The sequence below is a fragment of the Hemiscyllium ocellatum genome, chromosome 17 (genome assembly GCF_020745735.1).
Source record: "Hemiscyllium ocellatum isolate sHemOce1 chromosome 17, sHemOce1.pat.X.cur, whole genome shotgun sequence".
Taxonomy (NCBI): Eukaryota; Metazoa; Chordata; class Chondrichthyes; order Orectolobiformes; family Hemiscylliidae; genus Hemiscyllium; species Hemiscyllium ocellatum.
In genome coordinates, this window is record NC_083417.1 from 61,511,538 (window position 1) to 61,536,683 (window position 25,146).

General features: G+C 41.2%; 1 protein-coding gene across 1 annotated transcript in view; it reads right to left on the bottom strand.

Moving 5' to 3' along the window:
• LOC132823595 (Y+L amino acid transporter 2-like) overlaps window positions 1–25,146 on the bottom strand; it is an 86,935-nt gene that overhangs the window by 14,680 nt on the left and 47,109 nt on the right. Inside the window, exons 4-5 of the mRNA XM_060837513.1 lie at window positions 16,377–16,500; window positions 11,205–11,308 (exon numbers count right to left, since the gene is read on the bottom strand). Of these exons, the coding sequence (XP_060693496.1) occupies window positions 11,205–11,308; window positions 16,377–16,500 (228 nt within the window). The remainder of the gene's footprint in view (window positions 1–11,204; window positions 11,309–16,376; window positions 16,501–25,146) is intronic.

Below are 25,146 nucleotides of genomic sequence, written 5' to 3' on the forward strand. Positions count from 1 at the left end.
AGATGGCGGCGATCTGAGAAGATCACACTGCAGAGCTTCGCATCACAGCAGGAGCAGGACTGCCCTTTAACCCACCCAACCCAGGTCATCAGGATTACTTGGGGCGTTGGAAATATTGTGGAGCCCCAAAAAACATTTAAAAATTGACTTACCTGTATTTTCAGCTGTCCAGAAATGCCTAAAAAGGGAGGAGGAGTATCTGAGGCCGGGTCTGCAGCTCAGCCTGCAGCAGCCTCGGAGCCGATTACTCTCCAGGACCTGGTGAACCACCTCTCAAAATCTCGCGAGATGTTGGGGAAACAGATTGAAGAGAAACTGGCTCCAGTCTCTCTCATGCTGCAGAAGCTTGAGCAGCAGCTGGGAGACTTAGAGAAGAGGACGGATGAGGTGGAAAACAGGGTCACAGTGGTGGAAGCTGATGCCAGTTCATTCAAGGAAGAGATCCAAGCCCTGAAGACGCAGGTTCGTAATTTGCGTGACCAAGTGGATGATCTTGAAAACAGGGGCAGGAGAAAAAACATTCGGATCATCGGTCTGTCTGAGGGTAAGGAAGGTGAGCGACCAGCGGAATTTGTTGAAGATTGGCTTCCGACATTCCTTGACTTGGAGACTGGCATGAGAGGATTGAAGGTAGAGAGGACTCACTGGGTTGCAGCACGGAGGTCGGGTCTGGGTCAACACCCTCGTCCTTTCCTGGTGCGGTTCCATCATTATCAGGATAAGGAGAGAGTCATGGAGGCTTCCAGACTCCAGGGGAAGGATCCAAAGGCCCTAATTTACGAGGGGTCTAAGATCATGTTTTTTCAGGACTTTTCAGTGGTGGTGATCCAGAAACGAAAATCGTATGATGGCGCCAAGAGAAGATTGAAGGAGCTTGGGATTCAGTACTCCCTGAGATATCCAGCAGTGCTTCGGATCACCTTAGATGGATCCATGCATCTCTTTGACATATTGGAGAAGGCAAGGGACTTTGTGGACAAACTAACCTAGGTTAAACAATTGTAGAATGTATAAATATTGTTGCTTGGGTATGCGTTTATCATTCTGTAAAAGAAATGGAGGAAATCCGGTTGGAGTTTTGTTTTTCCCTTTTTTATCCTCTATTGATAATAATTTGGTTCAAGCAATGTCTGGCGGTGGTTAAGATGTACATTTTAAATTTCTAAGTTAGGACATACCAAAGGATGGGTGGGGTATTTATTCCCTCTTTTTTATATAAAAGAATTTTTTAAATTCATATTGATATTCTATGGGGTGTTTATTCTTTTCAGCTTGTGCTTGCGATGTGGCTCTAGCTAGGAGAAGTGAAGGTGGTTGAGATGGTTAGTTGCCTCTTTATGGGCAGTTCAGGACGGGTATTTGCCCCCTTCGGGCAGGGGGTGAGTTCCCCTACTCAGCGCTATTGGCGCTTTATATATTGGTTTGTTTTCTGGTTTTTGTTGTTTTTTATTTTAATAATTTTGTATGTTTGTTAAATGTAGTGGTTTTAGTTTATGTAGTTTTTATATTTGGTGGACCATGCGACACTAAGGCTCAGCAATTTGTGATTCGGGTTCCTCCTCTCTGGAATTTAAATGTAATTGCAGAAGATTATGGCTAATGGTTTGATTAAATGGTGTACCTGGAATATCAAGGGAAGTCACTCACCAATTAAGAGGAAGAAGGTACTCTTGAGTCTTAGAAAGGAGAAGGTGGATATTGCTTTGTTACAGGAGACACATTTGGATGACAAGGAGCATCTGAAATTACAGCAGAATGGCTTTGACTGAGTTTATTTTTCATCATTTAATACTAGAAGTAGGGAAGTGGCTATATTGGTAAGGAAAAATCTCTCATTTAAATTTTTGGAATGTGTTAAAGACACATATGGGAGGTTTGTAATTCTTAAAACTGAAAATGTGTTGCTGGAAAAGCGCAGGTCAGGCAGCATCCAAGGAACAGGAAATTCGATGTTTCGGGCATAAGCCCTTCATCAGGAATGAGGAAAGTGTGTCCAGCAGGCTAAGATAAAAGGTAGGGAGGAGGGACTTGGGGGAGGGGCGATGGAGATGTGATAGGTGGAAAGAGGTATGCTGAGGAAGGAGATGTGGCTGTGGTAGTGAGTCTATTTGAGAACGTGGCTGAAGAGCTTCTGTGCAGAGGAGATGACCTGGGGGGGTGCAGTGAGAGAGGGACTCACTGAAATCCTTGTAGAGGGAGGAAGAAAGCTTCTTCAAGGAAGGCATCCTTGCAAGAGGATTCACAGTAGGTTAAAATCTTCGAGGAGAAAGTGAGGTCTGCAGATGCTGGAGTATCAGAGCTGAAAATGTGTTGCTGGAAAAGCGCAGCAGGTCAGGCAGCATCCTGCACAGACACACTTGCCTCATTCCTGATGAAGGGCTTAGGCCCAAAACGTCAAATTTCCTATTCCTTGGATGCTGCTTGACCTGCTGCGCTTTTCCAACAACACATTTTCAGCTCTGATACTCCAGCATCTGCAGACCTCACTTTCTCCTCGAAGATTTTAACCTACTGCGAATCCTCTTGCAAGGATGCCTTCCTTGAAGAAGCTCTCTTCCTCCCTCTACAAGGATTTCAGTGAGTCCCTCTCTCACTGCACCCCCAGGTCATCTCCTCTGCACAGAAGCTCTTCAGCCACGTTCTCAAAAAGACTCGCTACCACAGCCACATCTCTTTCCTCAGCATACCTCTTTCCACCTATCACATCTCCATTGCCCCTCCCCCAAGTCCCTCCTCCCTACCTTTTATCTTAGCCTGCTGGACACACTTTCCTCATTCCTGATGAAGGGCTTATGCCCGAAACGTCGAATTTCCTGTTCCTTGGATGTTACCTGACCTGCTGCGCTTTTCTAGCAACACATTTTCAGCTCTGATACCCCAGCATCTGCAGACCTCACTTTCTCCTTGTAATTCTTAAAGCATTGATAAATGGGGAAGAATATGGCATTTTAAATGTTTATTGTCCCCCAGCTCATCCTCTTAAATTCTTGGTAGATGCTTTTCCTAAACTGATAAGTCTCAAGTCTCGACACATCATTAAAGGGGGAGATTTTAACTGCCTCATGGACCCCACAGTAGACAGGTTGCCTAAAGGTCCCTCGATACCCTCTGCACAAACTAAATAGTTATTGGGTTTGTGTGGGGAATTAGGATTGGTGGATTTATGGAGGTGTCTCCACCCTACAGGTAGGGATTTCACGTTTTTCCCCAATTCACACAGATGTCACATGAGGATTGATTTTTTTCTGACCCCTGCAGTAACCCTGGTTCTGGTGGCATCCTCAACGATTGGTAATATTGCCATCTCTGATCATGCTCCAGTGTACCTCATGGTTAAAACTAAGGATGTTACAGTGGATTCAAAGTACTGGCGAATGGACCCCTTTATTCTCATGGACAGTAAGTTTGTGAAGTATTTCTCTAGAGAATTTCGGGCATTCCTAGACATCAACATAGGCTCGGTTGAAAGCTCATCTGTTCTCTGGGAAACTGCCAAAGCCTATGCCAGGGGATTAGTTATTTCATATTCCACAAGTAGGAAGCAATAGAAGGGTGAGCACGGTGGCACAGTGGTTAGCACTGCTGCCTCACAGCGCCTGAGACCCGGGTTCAATTCCCGACTCAGGCGACTGACTGTGTGGAGTTTGCACGTTCTCCCCGTGTCTGCGTGGGTTTCCTCCGGGTGCTCCGGTTTCCTCCCACAGTCCAAAGATGTGCGGGTCAGGTGAATTGGCCATACTAAATTGCCCGTAGTGTTAGGTAAGGGGTAAATGTAGGGGTATGGGTGGGTTGCGCTTCGGCGGGTCGGTGTGGACTTGTTGGGCCGAAGGGCCTGTTTCCACATTGTAAGTAATCTAATCTAATCAATGTCTCCTTGAGGCACGGTTGAAGGCAGCCGAGAAGGCCTATTTTGACAGACCCTTGTTTGTCAAACTACAGAGGATTACGGTACCTGCGGTCTGCACTAAATTCCATGCTCACGCAGACGACAAAGAAGGAGCTGACTTTTGCAAAGCAAAGGTTATATGAGCATGGTGACAAGCCAGGCAAATACTTAGCATACCTTGCCAGAAAGAGAAGTGCCCCACAAACCATTACAGTGATTAGGGAAGGATCTGGGAACCTAACATGTGATTCTAAAAAGATTAATGTGGCGTTCCAGAGATTCTACTCTATGTTATATCAGTCTGAGAATTGTGAGGAGTGGCAGGCCAAAATGGAATCCTTTTTTAGAGATCTGGAGCTCTCGGGTGTGACTCCTGAATAACAGTCCTTTCTCAATTATCCATTATCAGAGCAAGAAGTGCAGGAAGCTGTGAGGCAGCTTCAGCATGGAAAGGCGCCCGGTCCTGATGGACATCTCAGTGAATTCTATAAGGGATTTATAATATACTGTCAGGCCCGATGCTGAATATGTTTAATGATTCATACAGTCATGTTTGTCTCCCACCATCTCTGAGAGAGGCCAATATTTCACTTATCCTTAAAAAAAAGGGAAGGATCCGGAAGACTGTGCTTCATACAACCCCATCTTGCTCTTAAATGTGGATTTTAAGATCTTCTCTAAGGCTCTTGCATTAAGGCTGCAGACTGTGTTACCTTCTATTATTGAAGAGGATCAGCCGGGCTTCATAAAGGGTCGCAGATCCTCCAATAACGTTAGGAGGCTGCTTAATGTAATTCAAGCATGCCAACAGCAGTCAATACAGGGATTGGTGATTTCTTTAGATGCAGAGAAGGCATTTGACTGAGTTGAGTGGCCTTACCTTTTCTATACTCTAGACCGGTTTGGTCTGGGCGAAGTTTTCATAAGATGGGTAAAGGTTCTCTGCAGTGTACCTCTCGCTGCGGTCATTACCAACAGGGTACGATCAAGCAATTTTAATATTTCTAGGGGCAGCTGGCAGGGCTGTCCCCTTTCACCATTACTTTTTACGTTGGTGATTGAACCGTTGGCAGAGGTCATTCGTGGGGATCTCAATATATCAGCTCCAGAAGTGGGGTCAAAATTACACAAGATCTCGCTGTATGCAGATGATGTTCTAATTTTCTTGACAAATCCAGCAGTATCAGTGCCTTGCCTGATACAATGCATTCACGCATTTGGCACTTTTTCAGGGTATAAGATTAATTTTGCTAAATCAGAGGCAATGCCTATGGGTGGCCTTATGAAAGAGTTGGCTCTTGAGAGTGACTATAGATTCCCATTTAGGTGGTCATAGCGGGGTTTTGTGTATTTGGGCATATTCATTACTCCAGTTCTGGATTGGCTGTTCAAAGCCAATTTTACTCAATTATTTGAAAAAATTAAACAAGATTGCCAAGATGGGAGGCACTTCCAATCTCATGGTTGGGTCGGATACCGCTTATTAAGATGAATATTCTCCTTCGTTTGCTATACCCTATACGGGTGCTCTCCCTGATTTTCAACAGTTGGTTCAGCTCCTTTATCTGGCACCGTATACGGCCCCTCAATAAATTAGCCAAACTGCAGTTGCATCACAGAGTGGGGGGAGTAGACCTTCCGCAAATTAAAAATGACCAATTAAGCTCTTTCTTGACCTACGTAAGTGATTGAGTTTGTGGGGACCCCCTTTCAATATGGCTAGATATCGAAGTCTCCTAGGCAAGGTTTGCTGTTTTTGGACAAGGTGAGGACAGTTAGGGAATATTGCCATAACCCAATAGTCATCAATACTGTTAAAGCATGGATGGCAATTTGGCAGATGGAATATAATATTGGCAAAACATCTTTGTTTACGCTCTTAGTGGGTATGCCAAGTTTTCAACCAGGTATGATAGATTCAGGATTTAAATGTTGGGCAGCTAGCGGTATATCTTGCCGGGGTGATTTATTTGAGGGAGATGTAATGATGTCCTTCGATCAGTTAGTACAGACGTTTTTTTTCAAGTTAGGGATTTTATTCAAAAAAAGACCACACTTTTGACTGATCCTTACAAATCTGACATAGAAAGAGGGGTACTAAGGGCTAAGAGTACACACTCTGTCAATACTCTATATCACCAATTGGGGGGTGCCATCTCAGATGAGTCTGATCAACTCTGCAAGATGTGGGAAAGAGAGATGGGTGTTGAAGTTTCTTCAGAGGCATGGGAGGATATTTGGGAGAATGCAAGGAAGATATCAATTTGCAATAGGACCCATGCTTTACAGTTGAAGATTCTCCACAGGGTCCACTTAGTCCCAGACCATTTGTCAAAATTTAAACCAGGGGTATCATCAGCAGATCCCAAGTGCAAGGTCTGTACGGGTACTCTTACCCATTGTCTTTGGTCTTGTGACAGGCTTCAAACATATTGGACCACTGTGGCGGATGCAATGGAGAGGATTTTAGGTATGGGGTGGAGAAGGACCCTATTTCTCTCCTTTTGGGCCTACCCATTTTATTTCCTGCAGGCGCGCATAAGAAAAAACTTCTCAATATTCTTATGTTCTGTGCAAGGAAGAATATCTTGCTAGGTTGGATATTCGAAAAAACCCCAGGCCTGTCGGATTGGCGGAAGATTGTTATGGAGCATATTCCCCTGGATTTTCTCACAAAAATGGTACACCTCAAAACTGAGAATTTTTACAAGACATGGCAACCCTTTTTGAAATACCTGGACACAGATTTATCTGCCACACTAACAAGGGCTTTTATATAGCCATAACAATTGTGTTTCATGAGTCCAATATCCAGGGAGGAGGAACTGTGAATGTATGAGTGTTTTGTTTGGCTGGGCTGAGTTATTACTATTTATTTGTTTGTTGTTAGGTATTTATTTAGTTAGTTAAATAGCTAGTTTAGATTTTTAAAAATTTTATACTTCTCTATGTATGTTTATACATTCATATAGGAGGGTGGGTTGGGGAATGTTTTTATTATTTGCATTTAGTTTTGTACTATTTTTATACTGTTTTGAATTGCATTGTTTTGTATTTGTTGTAATATTTAAAAATCTATTTTTTCTTAATAAAAATATATTATAAAAAAATTCTGATTTTAAGATTCTGTCCAAGATCCTGGCGCTGAGATTGGAAAAGGTGTTGCCCCATATTGTTAAAGAGGACCAGACAGGCTTTATAAAGAGCCGTAGGTCCTCTAATAATATTAGAAGGTTGCTGAATGTGTTCCAAGTTTGTCAGCAATGATCAATTCAGGGGTTGGTGATTTCCTTAGATGTAGAGAAAGCATTTGAACAGGTGGAATGGCCTTATCTTTTTTATATTTTAGAACAGTTGGGTTGGTTGGGATCTTTGCTAGGTGGGTGGAGGTTTTATATTGCCGCCCTCTGGCTACAGTCATCATCAAAGGGGTGAAGTCTGGGAATTTTAGGATTGGTAGGAGTAGTGCCCCCTCTCACCATTGTTATTTACATTGGTGATACAGCTGCTGGCAGAGGCCATTTGTCAGAATGACCACATAACCGCTCCGGAAGTGGGATCGAGGGCACCCAAGATTACACTGTATGCGGATGATGTCCTTCTGTTTTTATTGAACCCGGTGACCTCCGTACCCCATTTGATACAATGTATCAATTCATTTGGAGCTATTTCAGGATATAAGATTAACTTTGCAAAATCGGAGGCTATGCCTTTGGGGAACCTCAAGGATGTGCCAGAAGTTGAAGGTGGTCCTAAGTTCCCTTTTAATTGTTCACAGACAGGGTTCCGATACCTAGGCATTTTTATTACTCCCAAGTTTGATCTGTTATTTCGGACTAACTTTGCTCACTTGCTCGACAATTACGAGATCTCCAGAGATGGGAGGTTCTTCCAATTTCATGGCTGGGCCGAATAGCTCTCATTAAGATGAATGTTCTTCCTCGTTTGCTTTATCCCATGCGTATGCTCCTGATAATGTTTCCCAGGTCAACGCTGCGTTCCTTTGTCTGGCATCATGGGCGGCCCCTCATCAAACTTACTAAATTGCAGTTGCCTCAAGGAGGGGGAGGAGTTGATTTCCCAGACATCTGAAAGTATAAGTTGAGTTCCCTGTTGTCCTTTGTCTGTGGTTGAGTAGGTAATGATCCAAACTCAATATGGCTGGATATTGAGGCCTCATAGGCAAAGTGCTCTTTTATTAACCTGTTGTTGATGGATAAGATGAGGATAGTTATGGACCACTGCCAGAACTCCATTGTCATTAGTACAGTCAAGGCATGGAGGGCGATGCGTCAGAGTGTGGGTTGCGTATCCAAGACTTCGCCACTTACGCTAATAGTTGGCATGCCAGGTTCCGACCAGGGATGACGGACTCAGGGTTTAAACTACGGATAGTGAGAGGAGTTTCTAGTTTGGGAGCCTTGTTTGAGGTGGAGATTATGATGTCTTTTGAGCAACTGAGCCGAAAAAACAGGTTGCCCAGCAGAGACCTTTTCCGTTTTTTCAGGTTAAGGATTTCATCCAGAAGAAGACTACGCTTCTAAGTCCTATAAGCTCGATATAGAGAGGTTGTTGCTGCCCTCTATCGCTTGCTGGGTGGCAGGGCCTGGCAGGATATTAACCTTTGAGAGATATTAACGGTTTTGAGAGGTCTGGGAGCAAGAGCTCGGAGTGGAGATCTCTTCTGAAACATGGGAGAACATATGGGAGAATGCTCGAAAGATCTCAATCTGTAATGGGACATGCATTACGCAGTTAAAAGTTCTGCACAGGGCTCATCTGGCACCAGACCGTCAAAGGGGCATCGTCAGTGTGCCCCAAATGTAAAATAAGTGTGGATACTCTTACCCATTGTTTCGGGACATGCCACAGACTCTATGTTTACTGGAGCTCTGTGGCAGGAGAGATCGGGAGGGTATTGAGGACTGAAGTCAAAGTAGACCCGATATCTCTCCTCTTAGGTCTGCCAAATTTACCATCGTGAGACGGGCATGGAAAGAAACTATTTAATATTCTTGCATACTGTGCATGGAAGAATATTCTGATGAACTGGGTGTCTGAGAACCCGCTGGGCTTGGTGGGATGGCAGTAATTAATTATGGAGCACATTCCCTTCAACCTTTTTACAAACATGGTGCACCTCACAACAGACTATCTTTATAACACATGGCAGCTCTACTTGAGGTATTTGTATATAGGTTTGTCAGCTATCTTAACTAGGGCATTTGTTTAACCAGAATGGTTAGGTTTGTCAAGCCCTGGACCCTGGAGGGGGTCTCCTGTGTTAATATGAGTATATATACAATGCTCCCGTTCCTTTGTTTGGGAGTTTTGCGCCGAGCATAGCTGTTCTGTATTTTGTGGGGTTTTTTTTGTTTGCTTTTCTTTCTTTTTTTTTGATCTGTTAGTTATTTACTGATTTATTGGTGTTGCTTTGCACAGTGTTAGGGTTTGTTTTGTATTATAGAGTAGGTTAATAGTTAGTAGACAGTAGTTGCATTGCAATTTGTGCAGTTTTTTCTTTTTATTATACTGATATTTGTTATTCCTGAAGAAGGGCTCATGCCCGAAACGTTGACTCTCCTGTTCCTTGGATGCTGCCTGACCTGCTGCACTTTTCCATCAACACATTTTCAGCTCTGATCTCCATCATCTGCAGTCCTCACTTTCTCCTGATATTTGTTATTGATTGTAGTTTTCAATAATTTTATATGTTTGTAAAGTTAAAAAAATTTGCTAATAAATATATTTACGAAACAAAAATCAGAGGTGGATGAATACTGGCATGCAATGGGAGGGAATGGCCCTGGGAGTCAGGACCCTATGAAGTCTCAAAGCATCAGAACAAACATGGACAAGGAAAACCTGTAGTGATTGTCACCCACTACGCTACCTGATGAAGTGAGACTGACTGTCCTTGACATCAAAGCTACAGTTGACTGTATATGGCATCAAACAGCTGTAGCAAAACTAGAATTAACAGGAATCAGGGGTATCTGTTGGTTAGAGTCATAAGTGGCACAAAGGAAGATGGTTGTGACTGTTGGAGGTCAGTTATCTCAACTTCAAGACATCTCTGCAAGAATTTCTTAGGATAGTGCCCTAGGCCTTATCACTTTCAGCTGCTTCATTAATAAACTTTACTCCAATATAAGCTCAGAAGTGGGGATGTTCGCAGCTGATTCCATAATGTTCAGCACCATTCACAACTCAACAGGAGCAGTTCATGTCCAAATACAGAAGCCCTAGGAAATGTCCAGTTTTGAGTTGAAAAGTGGCAAGTAAAACTTGCACTACACAAATCGGATAATGATAATCTCCAACAAGAGATAATCTAACCACTGCCCCTTGACATCAGAATTACTCCCAATGTTCAGGGTTGCCATTGATCAGAAACTAATCTGAACTAGCTATATAAATACAGTAGCCACAAGAGCAGGTCAGAGGCCAGAATCTTGTAGTAAGTCACTCCCTGACTCCCCAAAGACTGCCCATCATTGAAGTGTGATGGAGTACTCCCCTGCCCCCGACCTGGATGAGTACAGTTCCAACAACACACAAGAAGCTTGAAACCATCCAGAACAAATCCTACTTAGTTAACCCCTTTGACAGTATTTTCTAAACTCGTGACTACTTCAATCTTGAAGGACAAGGGCAGCAGATATGTGGGAACGTGACCACCTGCCACTTCCTTCCAAGACTACTCACCATCCTGACTTGGAAATATATCACCATTCCTTCAATGTTGTTGAGTCAAAATCCTGGAATTCCCTCTTTAATGCCATTGTGGGTCTGTACATGGACGGCAGTGGTTAAAGGCAGCACGTCACCACCACCTTCCTAAGGGTAACAAGGGACGGGCAATAATGAAACAATGTGTGGACAAACTTGGTTAAATAGTGGTGAAAGAGATTGTGTTGCCACTTTATTGCTGTGGATTGTCCACTGTGGTTAGGTCTATTTTAATTGTGGGCAAGGTGAAATTTTTAACTTCTTTAAACCTCTAAATTCCACAAATAATAAAAAGCTCTATGCCATAGATGATTTACAAAAAATATTTTTGTCTGTAACATGGCAGTTCTGTGACAAGGGACATTGAGAAAAATTACCATGCTGTGTAAGTAACTAAATTCGATGCACACTTCAGTTTTAGCAATTAATAATGGAGCAACTTAATAGAGTGAAATATATTTTTAAAAAATTGAGCACTACTTTACACAAACATATTACAGACAAATTACTGATGAGAGATGACATTAAACAAACAATGGAATGAGATTTATTCTAGCATGTACTGAGAATTGGAACAGAAGCCTACCTTGAAGTTATCATAATTGATGCATTAAGAGCACCATAACATGAGACAGAGACTGCTATTGGGATGATCCATTTCATTACTCCAAGGGTCTCGTTTGCAAATGTCTAGAGGCAAAAGAAAGTCTTCAGAGCACCTAATAAATTAATTTATGAATTCTAAATTTTATTTTCTAGATTAATCATGATACTACATGCAACTGACCTGTCTACTACCACTTACACCTTGAGCCTTTTATTTTCCTAGAAATATCCTATTTTATTAGATAAAATATGTTTTCTAATCAAATCTCTTTCTCCAAAATATAATTGTTTTCTTTGATCAGAATAACTGAAGGTAGGGTGTTTAAATTCTTATGCCAAGAGGATAAAACGCTTTGGATGAATAATCTATAGTCAATGAGATGAGGACCCATAGAATATTATAGAATCATAGAACATCATAATTTGTTGTGTAGGTTTGATGCAATTTCTGTCCCCTCCACTTAAATTAGTATGCTTACATCCCGGTAGATATTTTAAACAGATCAAAATAGTTTTGTTTTCCTAGAGTGCTGAAGGGTGCTTTTAAATTGTTGGGTTTGTCCTGACAAAAAAAAAGCCAAAGACCGACTTATACTGACTGCGGTTGCAGCAGCACTGGGACCTTCGAGAACAGACATCAACAGAAAAAATACATTTAAAGGGAGGCCTTGCAACTGTCAAGTTCCAGTTCCAGCTCCATGGCCGTCAGGAGTGATGAAACTTGAAAGTGTTCAGAAAATATTTACAAGGGTGTTGCCTAGGTTGGAGGATTTGAGCTTTAAGAAGAGGCTGAATAGGCTGGGGTAATTTTCCAAAGTCTTTTTCCCAGGGTGGCGGAGTCCAAAACTAGAGGGCATTGGTTTAAGTTAAGAGGGAAAAATTTAAAAGGGACCTTTTTCATGTAAAGGGTGGTACGTGTATGGATTCAGCTGCCAGAGGAAGCGATGGAGGGTGATATCCATTCGGATGCCTTTTAAATGTTGTAATTGTATGTGAATAGGAAGGATTTAGAGGGATATGGGCCAAATGCTGGCAAATGGGACTAGATTAATTTAGGATATCTGGTCAGCATGGACGAGTTAGACCGAAGGGTCTATTTCCATGATGTACATCTCTATGACGCTCTTGGTGAGTCAGAGCTGATATTCTGTTTGGTGTTGAGGCCCACAGTATGGGGGCCTTTTCGTTATTAAGGCTACATTTTCATTATAAATTGCTTGATTTCTATTTCAGCAAAAAACTGTTGATCATCCAAAGTGGGACTAAGACAAGCTACAGTACACTATAGGTATGTTGGCAATGTTGGTATTTATTTTAAGACGACTTGAATATAATAGCAAGGATGTACTTCTGAAGCTCTAGTCAGACCATATTTAGAGTATTGCAAGCAGTTTTGGGTCCCATATCTCAGGAAAGATGTACTGGCCTTGGAGCAAGTTCAGAGGAGTTTCATGAAAATGGTCCCAGGAATGAAATGCTTAATATGTGAGGAATGTTTGAGAAATCTGGATCTATACTTGATGGAGTTTAGAAGGATGAGGGGAGAATTTAACTGAAACTTACAAAATACTGAATGGCCTGGACAGAGTGGATGTTGGGAAGACGTTTCCATTGGTAGGAGAGACTAGGACCTGAGGGTGCAGCCTTAGAGTTAAGGGAAGACCTTTAAGAACAGAGCTAAGGTGAAACTTCTTCAACCACAGAGTGGTAAATCTATGGAATTCAGTACCACAGAAGGCTGTAGAGCCCAGGTCATTGAGCATATTTAAGACTTTTGATTGTCAAGGGGATCAAGAATTACGGGGAGAAAGTGGGAGATTGGGGTTAAGAAACTTATCAGCCATAACTGAATGGCCTAATTACTGCTCCTATGTCTTACAGTCTTATGTTCTCTTTCTTTTTACAGAGATCCTTGTACCAATATCATGGCATCAGTCAAATTATGGACAGGCAAACAGTTCAAATATTCTGCCAATGCTATCCTTAAACTAACCACTGGAAGGTATGTATGAACAAGCCTGTATGCTATTTTTTGAATTTGACTCCACCTAATGTCTGTAGGAAAGTTCTAAATTTTTCATAACTTATTCACTTAACTTAAACCATAAGATGGAGGAGCAGAATTAGGCCATTTGCCCCATTAAGTCTGCTCTGTCATTTGATCTTTTGTTTAGTTACAAATTAGTTTTATTGATTTTTCATGTGCTCTTCATTATATCGCCATTTGATCATGGGGGATATGTTTCTTTACCCCATTCTCCTGACCTCTCCCCGTAGCCCCTTACCAATCAAAAATCCATCTATCTGTTATAAATACATTCAATGACTTTGCCTCTACAGCCTTCAGTAGCAATGAGTTCCATAGATTCACCACACTCTGGCTGAAGAAGTCTGTCCTCATTTCAGTTCTAAAGGGTCATCGCTTCCCTCTGAGATTGTGCCTTCATGTTCTAGTCTCTCCCACTAGTGGAAACATCTTCTTCACGTCCACTCTGTGCAGGCCTCTCAGTACTCAGTTTCAATCAGATCCCTCTCATCCTTCTAAATTTCGAGCACAGACCCAGAGTCCTCAACTATTCTTCACATGACAAGCCCTTCATTATCGGGATCATTCTTCTAAATCTCATCTGGACCCTCCCCCAGGCCAGCACAGTCTTTCTTAAATATGGGGCCTATAACTGCTCATAATATTCCAACTGCGATCTGACCAGAGCCTTCCTGATGACCGAAAGGTCAACTCTTCTGCTCTTCAGATGCTACTTGACCTGATGTGCTTTTTTCAGTGACACACTTTGCAAGTCAGAGCCTTATATAGCCTCCATATTACATCTCTAATCTTATACTCTAGCCCTCTTGAAATGAATGCTAATATTGCACTGACCTTCCTAACTGCCAAGTGAACATGCATGTTAACCTTAAGAGAATCCTGAACGTGGACTCCCAAGACATCTATGCTTCAGATTTCCAAATCCCTTCCCCATTTAGAAAATAGTCTTTGCTTCTATTCTTCCTACCAAAGTGCATACCCTCACATTTTGCCAAGTTGTATTCCATCTGCCACTTTCTTGTCCACTTTCCCACTCCATCCAAGTCCTTCCCCTCTTCCTCAACGTTAATTGTCTTTCTAGCTATCTTTGTGTCATCTGCAAAATCTGCACTGGTTCTTTAGTTAACTTACTTGTTATCTCTTCAAAGAATTCTAACAGATTTATTAGGTATGATCTCCCCTTGATGAAGCCGTGCTGACTCAGTGCTATTTTACCATGCACGTCCAAGTACTCTGCAATCACATTCTTAATAATGGATTTGAAAATCTTACTAATGACTAAGGTCAGGTTGAGTGACCTGTAGCCTTCTGTCTTCTGCCTCCCTCTCTCTTTTATCAGGAGTGTTACATTAGCCACTTTCCAGTTCTCTGGGCCCCTCCCTGACTCCATGATATCTGAAAGATTACTACCAATGCCTCTACAAATCCCATCAGTTACCTCCTTCAGAACTCTGGGTGTAGTCCATCTGATCCGTGTGATTTAATCACCTTCAGACCTTTCAGCTTCCCCAGCACCTTCTCCTTAGAGATGGCCACTGCACTTACCTCTGGCCCCGATTCACTTGAAGTTCTGGTATGCTGCTGGTGTCTCCCACTGTGAAAACTAATGCAAAGTACTTATTTCAGTTCCTCTGCCATTTCTTTGATCCCCATTATTACTCCTCCGTCCTCATTGTCCAGCAATCCATTGTCTACTCTTGCCTTTTAGATATCTGAAAAGAAACTCTTGCAATCTTCTTTTATATTACTAGCAAGCTTACCCTCATATCTTCTCCCCCCTTATTGCTTTTTCAGTTAACCTCTGCTGGTTTTTTTAAAGCTTCCCAATCCTCTTGCTTCCCATCAACCTTCATCACATTCTATGCTTTTTCTTTTAAGTTTATGCTGACCCTGACTTCACTGTGACATTGTAAAGTCAAAATATGAATCAGTACTTGAGCATTTCTTATGGAATAATGGTCTCTCAGGAAAATAGAAATGTTAATAACTAAGGCTGCACTGCACTCATATACGACAAATTTAATACACTGATCTAGGTCTTAGCTATTTCTTTTGGTTCCCATCCTGCTCTAAAATCAAATCCATTACTGCCAAATGACTTCTATTTTGCAATTATTTGTTTAATTCCCAATCCTGCTGACTCCACGCAGTTCTCTGATGGTAATATTTTGTAGATGTGGTATGCACCATTAATCACCACTGGACTCTGGGTTTAACCTCTGCTGGCTTGTGATTGACTCTTCATCACACCTTGGATTTCCACTTTCCAAAAGTATTTCTCCAGAGATGCCTTGTTAGTATTTTGTTCCTCATTAGCTTTTGGACTCACATGCACTCAATAATTTGAATCTGGTTATTTTCCATCAATGTTGCAAACTGGCTCTGTGATCTATTAACAAGTCAATTTAATCTTATCAAGGGCTCCACATTAATTTTAGGCTGTTATTTATTGTCCACTTCTTACCCTCTGTTTACTACCAGGACATACTTATCCTTATCCATGCCAGGCCTATGTAGCCCAAATTTCTTCAGTGTTAAATAGAAAAATATTTGGCTTCCTATCAAGACCTAAGTCTAGCCTATTTGCTCTTTATTTCCATTGTTCCTCACAGGATCTACTCCTTTTTATTCTGTTCTCCAGACATACCTATTATGTTCCATTTCTCCCTTCCCAGGCAATTTTGCATTCTGTTCTATTACCCTGACGTACTTACATGAGGTATGATTTGTCTGGTTAGCACACAAAACAATACTTTTCACTATGTCTGGCACATGTGGCAATAATAAGTCAAATCTACATCAAATGTTCTCATGGTCAGTACCTCCCAAACCATGCATATGTTATTTCTTAACCTATTTACCTTTTATATATCACCTCCATTCCAGCCAATAATTTGTTTCTCCAAGTTTCTATTTCAATTTCAAGATGATGCAATGTATTTATATGCTTTTATTACATCCATATTAAACAATTATTCCCAAAGCAAATTTAATTAACCTTGATGCTTGGGTAACAATCCTTGTAAACCATTACTTTGGGCTCTTGTTTCAGTCTGAAATATTTAACTAAGAATGCTCAAAAATATCATCATCATAAGCACTTACCACTGCTAACGCATCACTTTTGAGAATGATATTTGGTTCTAACACAATGTAGTAAGCCAGAATTGTCAGAATGTACAAAACAATTACCAAAGGCATCGAAATCAGAATGGCAAGGGGGAGATTCCTGAAGAACAAGAAAGGGTAACAATGAGATATGACCACTGAATTGAAAGATTGCTTTAATATATCACTATGTCGTCATGGCTTAAGCAACAAATTTTGCAGGTTTGAAACCAGCCAAAATATACATTTAAAAACATTACTACACTCAATTATTTATTCTGCTAATTACGGTGACTTTGTACATGTAGCAAATTATTGATAAATTGTAAATTGTAGTTAACACCAACTAGGACCGTTAATAAGATATTGCTGTGATACGAAGGATACATATACACTTACAAAACTGTGGAATGTTTACAGCATGGATAAAAACATTCAACCCATCATGTCCATGATGGATCCCCTGAATTTCTGTCTCTCCACTGCTGAGGGAAATAGATCTTCTCTTCTACTCCGTCCAGGCTCCTCTCAACCTTGAACGTCTCAATCAAACTTCTCGTCAGTCTCCTCCATTCCAAAACAAAAACCCTAGTCTATCCAATCTTCCCTAATACTGCAATGCTATATTATCTTTGTCATAAGGTCCATTTTTGATGCATAAAGGTGGATATACAGCATAACCATAATGTTTTCTTTTTATTCCAAATCTCTACCTATGTCAGTTGTTTACTTTCCTTTTAAACCCCTTCTTCTGAACCAAGATCCTATCTTACCCTTGTGTGTATATCAGTTTTCATTTTCAGAGTTCCTCCTTCACAATTTTCATTTTGCCTGTCGGTTTAAAATGTTATATACTTTGGAAAATTTTCCCCAATCTTGGTCACCTTGTAACCAAAGACAGAACCTTATAGGTATCTGAGTGAATTGCGTTATGGGCAAAGTTTATGGCAGAATCAGATGATAAGTACAGCGAAGCCAATCTTAACTTTGAGATCATCTGGTTAATGCTACAATTATTAATGCCACAGCTCATTAATATTCAGACTGGCATCTTACCAAACTTGCAAAACAAGCTAGACATCAGGAAAGCCTGACAAGAAAACCAGAGTGAGCATCTGGTCTAAGACTAAAAGACATAGAAGCAAAAGTAGGACATTAAACCATTGAGTCTGCTCCACTTCAATGAGATCATGGCTGATTTGTTGATCCTCAACTCCACTTTCCTGCCCTCTGTGCTAAAAAATTCCACGAATTCAATACTCGCTGAAAAAATAAATTCCTTCTCACCTCTGTCTTAAATGGCTGCTTCCTTACTCTAATATTATATCCTCTGGTCCTAAACTCTCACAAGGAGAAATAAGGTGCATCTACCCTGTCAAGTTTTCTGGAATATTGCATGTTTCAATAGTTCATTCTTCTAAACTATAATGAGTACAAGCCCAACCTACTCAACCTCTCATGAGATAGTGCCCCCATTCCTTGGACCAACCTCATGAACCTTCTTTGGACAGCCTCTAATGCTGGTGTATCTTGCCTGAGATAGGGGGAAATTTTAAAGTTGAAGCAAGACATCCCCACCTTATTAAATCATACAGTACAGAGGAGACCTTATACACCATCAATTCTGTGCTGCGAAAAAATTACTACTACATACACATACCCTCACTAGACCTAGGGCCTTGAATATTATGACATTTCAAAGGTACATCCAAGTATTTTTTAAATGTTGTGAGGTCTCCCACTCAGGTACCTTCCCAGACAGTGCATTTCAGGCCTCGAGCACCCTCTGGGTGAGGAGTCTTTCCTTAGATCCCCTTTAAACTTCCCAAACCTCCCTCATCTGATAAATCAATAATCCTCAATGTTGGACAACACTTGGAGGAGCGGAACACTGTTTTATATTCACCTTGTCCATGCCCCTCATAATCTTACACACCTTTATCAGGTTCCCCCTCAACCTTTTCTGTTCCAAAGCACTCAACCCATGCCTATGCAGTCGCTCTTCATAGCTGAAATTCTTCATCCCAAGGCAGCATCCTGGCTACCATGAGTTGTGAAAAAGAGTCACTGGACCCAAAATGGTTAACTCTGCTTTCTCTCCACAGATGCTGAATTGCTCTAGGAAATTCTGATTTTGTTTCAACATCCTGATGAATCTCCTTTCATCCCCTCCAGTGCAATCAGATCCTTCCCATAATGTGGTGACCAAAACTGCACAAAGTACTCCAGCTATGGCCTAACCAAAGTACTGTACAGCTCAAGCATGACTACTTTGGTCTTATAATCTATGCCATGACTGATAAAAGCAGACATCCCATATACCTTAACTACCCTGTTAACTTGTCCTTCCACCTTCAGGTTTCTGTGATCAAACACCCTAACATCCCTCTGTTCCTCTGAACGTCCTAACATCTCATTGAATTCTCCCTTGTCTTGTTCCTTTTTTCAAAATACATCATCTCACATGTATCAGGGTTAAATTCCATCTGCCACTGACTTGACCATCAGACAAATCCTTTTGTATCCTCCTCACTGTCAACCACCTGGCCAATCCTTACATCAGTCACAAAGTTACTTATCATCCTTCCCACATTCTCATCTACATAATTTATGAATATCACAAACAGTAAGGGACTCAGCACTGATCATGTGCTATGTAATTGCACACTAGCCTCTAGCGACAGAACCTTTTGCCATCATTCTGTCTCCTATCACTAAGCCAATTTTAGATCAAAGTTGTCAAGTTACCCTGCGTCCTACGAGCTTTTACTTTCTTTATCAGTTTCTCACTTGGGACCTTGCCAGGGTTTTGCTGAAATCCATAAAAGGCCTTGCTGAAATCCATACCAATATGTCATAGATTTGTTCTTCATTCCCTTTAAAATTTGCCCTCCTTATTACCTACTGAACTTATAGGGTCACTTTTATGCAATTTACCATTTCTCACCCTTTCACAGTATGACAGTCTTTTTCTGTTTGTACAGTCTATTCCTTCCTATCACAGTTTGGGTATTGTTACTCAAACATTTCAGTGCTATAACTTTCTGCTGTCTCCAATTAAATAGGATTGAGGTCCTTTATTCTCCCTGTCAAAGTGTACAAATTTGCATTTTCCTTGATTATAAATCATGTGCCAAGTTTTTGCCCACTCGATTAACTTGTTGCATTCCTCTGTAGACTTGTTTTGTTATCCTCAGTACTTGCCTTCCCACCTATTTTGTGTCATCTCCAAACTTGGCTACAGTACATTGACTTTCCTCATCCAGCCATATTGCAAATAATAGTAACTCCAGCAATGATCCAGCACTCCACAAATCACAGGATACCATCCTGAAAATTTCTACATCCCCTTATACCAACTCTCTCCCCTCTATCCTTTAGCTAATATACTACCATTAACACCATAGGCTTTTATTCAGTAGCAGTATGTTGTTAAATGTCTTCTGAAAATCCGTATATTGCCTTTCGTTTATCTATCCTGCTTGTCATTTCCTCAAAGAATTCTAATAAATTTGTTGGACATGGTTTCTGCTATGAAGTCATTGCTGACTCTCTTTGATCATATTATGTATATATAAATGCTCTCTTACATCCTTTTTAACAGATATTAAGCTAATTGGCCTACAGTTACCTGATTTTTAAAAAATCTTCCCTTTTTAAAATATTGATGTTACTTTAACAGTTTTCCAATCCACTGGGATTTTTCCAGAATCTAAGGATTCTTGCAAGATGACTACCAGTGCATTCATTATATCGGTGTCTATTTTTAAAAAAACTATCTGAAGATACATCCCATCAGGTTCAGGAGACTTACTGGTCTTTGGTTTCAATAGTTGCCCTCATACTCTTTCTCTGGTGATAGTTATTGACTTTATTTCATAGAATCCCTACAGTGTGGAAACAGGCCCTACGGCCCAACAAGTCCACACCAACACTCTGATGATTAACCCACCCAGATCCATTCCCCTATTACTCTACATTTACGCCAGACTAATGCATATGACTTAACATCCCTGAACACCATGAGCAATTTAGCATGGCCAATTCACCTAACCTGCACACCTTTGGATTGGGCAAGGAAACTCAGGCAGACACTGGGAGAATGTGCAAACTTCCTACAAACAGTCACCCGAGGTGAGAATCGAAACCAGGTCCCTAGCGCTGTGAGACAACAGTGCTCACCACTGAGCCACTGTTTGTTCTCACTTTCTTTCCTCTTGATTATCTGGCATTTTTGGAATGCCTTTAGTGCTTCTACTATGAAGAATGATGTAAAGTACTTACAATCATAGAGTCATACAGTATGGAAACAGACCCAACTTCAACTTCTCTATAATTGCCTGCTTCCCCATAATTATTTCATCAGCCTTATTCTCTAAAGGGCTACATTAACTTTGGTTGCTTTTTAAAATATATTTAAAGAAGCTTGTTAAGTTTATTTTCTTTTTGGATTAAATTTTGTTAATTTTAAAAACTTGCCCAAGCCTCTGTATTACCACTAATTTTTTGCCACATTCAATTTGATGCTATCCTTAACTTCTGTAGTTAACCATGGTTGGCTTATTTCCTTCCTCGCTTTCTCTTAGGATATGTCTTTCCTGTGAGCCATGAACTATTTCTTAAATGTTTCCATTTTACCTAAACTGTATTTGCCGCTAAACTCCTTTCCCAGTCCACCCCAACTAGCTCTGTCCTCATTCATTTGTAATTATCCTTATTTATGTTTACCTCAGCTGTTTCTGACCCAAGTGTCCCCCTTGCAAATTGATCGCTAAATTCTACTCTATCAGAGTCATTGTTTTCTTGGGGATCCTTTACTCTGAAGTCACGTCATTACGCATCACCAGATCCAAAACAGCTTGATTCCAGGTCAGATCCTCAATATATTGTGTGGTGGCTCAGTGGTTAGCACTGCTGCCTCACAGCGCCAGGGACCTGGGTTCAATTCCTGCCTCGGGCTACTGTCTGTGTGGAGCTTGTACATTCTCCCCGTGTCTATGTGGGTTCCTCTGGGTACTCTGGTTTCCTCCCAGAATCCAAAGATGTGCAGGTCAGGTGAATTGGCCATACTAAATTGCCCATTGTGTTCGGTGCATTAGTCAGGGGTAAATGTAGGGGAATAGGTCTGGGTGGGTTACTCTTCGGAGGGTTGGTGTGACCTGTCTCTATACTATAGTGAATCTAATCTAATCTAATATTGTTTTCGGAAACTATCCCAAATACACACTATCAATTCTTCCTTGTGATTGCCTCTACCAATCTGACTTTCTCAATTTAAATGAAAGTTAATGTCCCTTATGATTCACATAGTGCCTTTTTACATGACCTCATTATCTTCAGATTTATTCCATCTCCTATTGTACAGTTACTATTGTGGGGCTGAGAGGCTACTTCTACCAGTGCATTCTTTCCCTTTTTATTTCTTATTTCCATCACCAAGGATACTCAATCTTCCAATCCACGAACATTATTTGCTATCCCACTTACTGGCACATGCTGTACCAACCATGTTACCTTACCACTTTTCTTCCTGCCCTTTTGAAAAGTCATATACCCATGAATATTTCGTTCCTAACTTTGATCTCCTTGTAACCATGACTCTGTTTGGCTATAAGGTCATACTTGTTAAACTGTATTAGTTTATTTATTTTGTTCCAAATATTAAGCACATTCAATTTCCCTCCTTTTATCGTATCAACGGATAAATTCTATCCATTGTCCCACTCTGAGTATTGTGATCCAAAGAGATGCCCTATAATGCTGCCATATCCTCATGCTTTGTACGCCTACATTTCCCCTTCCCCAGTCCCACTAATTTAGTTTACAGCACTCTAAGAAACCTCGTGGCATATCTCCAATCCTCTTACAGGTTGCTTCAGCATGTTAGTGCTGCATTTTGGGTTCAGCAGTAACTTATCATCGTAATGCTGCAATGAGGACAGTGTGCTCAGTGACATGCATCCAGGTCATAGTCTGAACCAGGCTGCAACTCCAGGCTTTTCACTTGCTGTCATAGTGGTCACTCACTCTGAGCCTCTTTGGGGGCTCCCAGCAGCCTGTCTTGTATTATCATATTTTGCCCCCATCAGCTAGAGATACTAGGATCCTGTTATTGCAGTCTTGCCTTGCCATTTTTGTGTAGATACAAAGCCAGGAAGTTTGTCATGATTGTCAGCAACTCAAGTCAAAGGGAACAGTCTTCTCTGAGGAGATCCCAGCATGGTAAGTCAAAGGTACCAGTCCAGGCTCTGCTCGTGATGGTCAGTCAGGATCCTCATGAGGGGCAAGGAACCAAATGTTGGGTACCATACCAGCCATTTTGACTCTTTCTGCCCTATTGTTCATTGTTTTCCTCCTGGAATGACAGATAAGCACGGATTACGGGAAATGAAAGTGGATGACATTGCTATTACTGTTGGTACAGTTAGGCTGGAGTCCCAAGCAAGTTAGCAAGTAGCTCAAAGGGCTTAATGGCGTTGGGATTGTGGTGGGTGACAGTGTGTGGAGAAGATGATACAGCTAACAATGAGAGTGGTAAGCATTGAGAGTGGAGATGGTAGTAGAGATAGAATGACTATGATTATCAGAAAACTATGGGCATTACCATGGCACAGCGGCAAAGCACATTGACCTTCTTCCTATAGTGCTGTGCATTTTTCCATATCACTGTGACTGCTTTAACCCCAATGGTAGGCTTCAAACTGGCTGACATTGTCTGGTGTCATGGCCTCCACTGCTGATCCTGGGGGAGGAGGAGATATTGCATCAGGACTATCTTATCCAGCAGGACCTCCATGTCCCTCCCTGCAAAGTGTGGCACTGATTAACTCTTATCTGCCAAGTCCAGGGCAAACTCAGCCACTATACAGGACAGCTCTGGACTGAGAGTGCTTGTTTGGGTGGACAACTGACTTTTAGAAATGGCACAGGTGCAAAGGATGATGGTGAATTTTAAGTTGTCCAATGAGTGGTAAATTGTTCTGGGATCGGAAATTGGATTTAAACCATGCCATCGAGGCATTGTGGGAAATTAATAAGGTGCGTGGTAAGATAGGTCTGATAACTTGCTAGGTCTTGTGGTGAAACACCTCCTAAAAACTTGTGCTTATGTGACAAACCTAAGTTGCAGTCCTAAATCTCTAATGGTGATTAATCAAAAACATCTATTTTTATAAGCACCACTAGTTCCTCTGCCTTTTGCAAGTGCTCCATGTATTCAGATAAGAATATTTAACTATTTTTATGCATTGGCTAAATGAGCAGTATTTTCCAATGCATAAAGACATCCAAACATGTGTTCTGTTAAACAAATGGACAACATTGTTGTGATTTTTTTTATCTGTGCTATTTCACATAACTCCATGTTCCATCAAAGGCTGCTTTGACATAATGGCAAGGATTCTAGGTAATCCAAGATGGAGGATGGAAAAAACTTGTGGTAAGAGCTGCTCCTTTTAGATTTCTTACAGTATGGAAGAAATTTGGCCCAATAAGACCACACTGAACCACTGAAGAGTAACCCACCCAGACCCATTCCTCTACCCTATGTATACCTCTGACTCATGCACCTAACACATAGGGCATTTTAGCGTGGCCAATTCATCTAGCCTGCACATCTTTGGATTGTGGGAGGAAGCCAGAGCACCCAGAGGAAACCCACACAGACACAGGCAGAATGTGCAGACTCCACACAGACAGTCACCCAAGGCTGGAATCGAAACTGGGTCCTTGGCACTGTGAGGCACTAGTGCTAACCACTGAGCCACCATGTTTTCTGAAGTATTTTAGATGTTGGAGGTGATTTCTTCGAATTCTGGATGCTTTGGAATTTTGGAGAAAGAATCAAAACAATGGCATTTTTAGAAGGGAGAAGGACAGACAATAGGCAGCACGTGGTCAGTGAAGGAGAAAGAGAGAAAGAAACCAACACTGCTAACTGACATAGCAGTGAATCTGCTCAGTTACTGCCTTTGCTGTTTAAATTCATGTATCTATGGATATCAGAGTGCGTCTAGGAAAACTTAACAAACAGTGAAATGCACAACTGATCTTGGAGGAACCTGTGTGGGAGAGCTCACAGCACAGAAACAGATAAGTGCATAGTTTTTAAGTGTAGCCTTACTACAGTAGTGAGTAGAATGGGTTCTTTCTTGATTATATGTTTTATTGAGATTGATTACATTTTAAAAAATAATCCACAAGTATGGAGTTAGCCTGCAGCAGTGTTTATTTAGAGCAATAAGATGGTACTAATATTGAATGCAATTTTGATCTCTTTCCTATCACAAGAATGTTGTGAAACTTGAAAGGATTCATAAAAGATTTACGAGGATGTTGCCTGGGTTAGAGGATTTGAGCTATAGGGAGAGGCTGAATATGCTGGGGCTGTTTTCTTTGGAGCATCAGAGGCTGAGGGGTAACCTGACAAAGGTTTATAAATCATGAGGGGCATGGATAGGATAAATAAATAAAAAGATAAATGGATCTCTATGACTCTATGTCCTTTGGTTGTTTATAATAGGCAAAGTACAAAATATTCAACTAGGCCATGCTTGCATAACTCAAAAATGTCTACTTTTAGTCATGATTTTGTAATTATTCAACAAATGTTAGCCAATGCTGTATGTGTTAATAGCTATGCTAACAACCAACTTAAGTCTTCGTTCCTTGAAAGTGGAATTGTAGGTCGATAGGATAATGAAGAAGGTGCCTTTATTGGTCAGTGCATTGAGTTGGGTGGTCATGTTGTGGCTGTACAGGACATTAG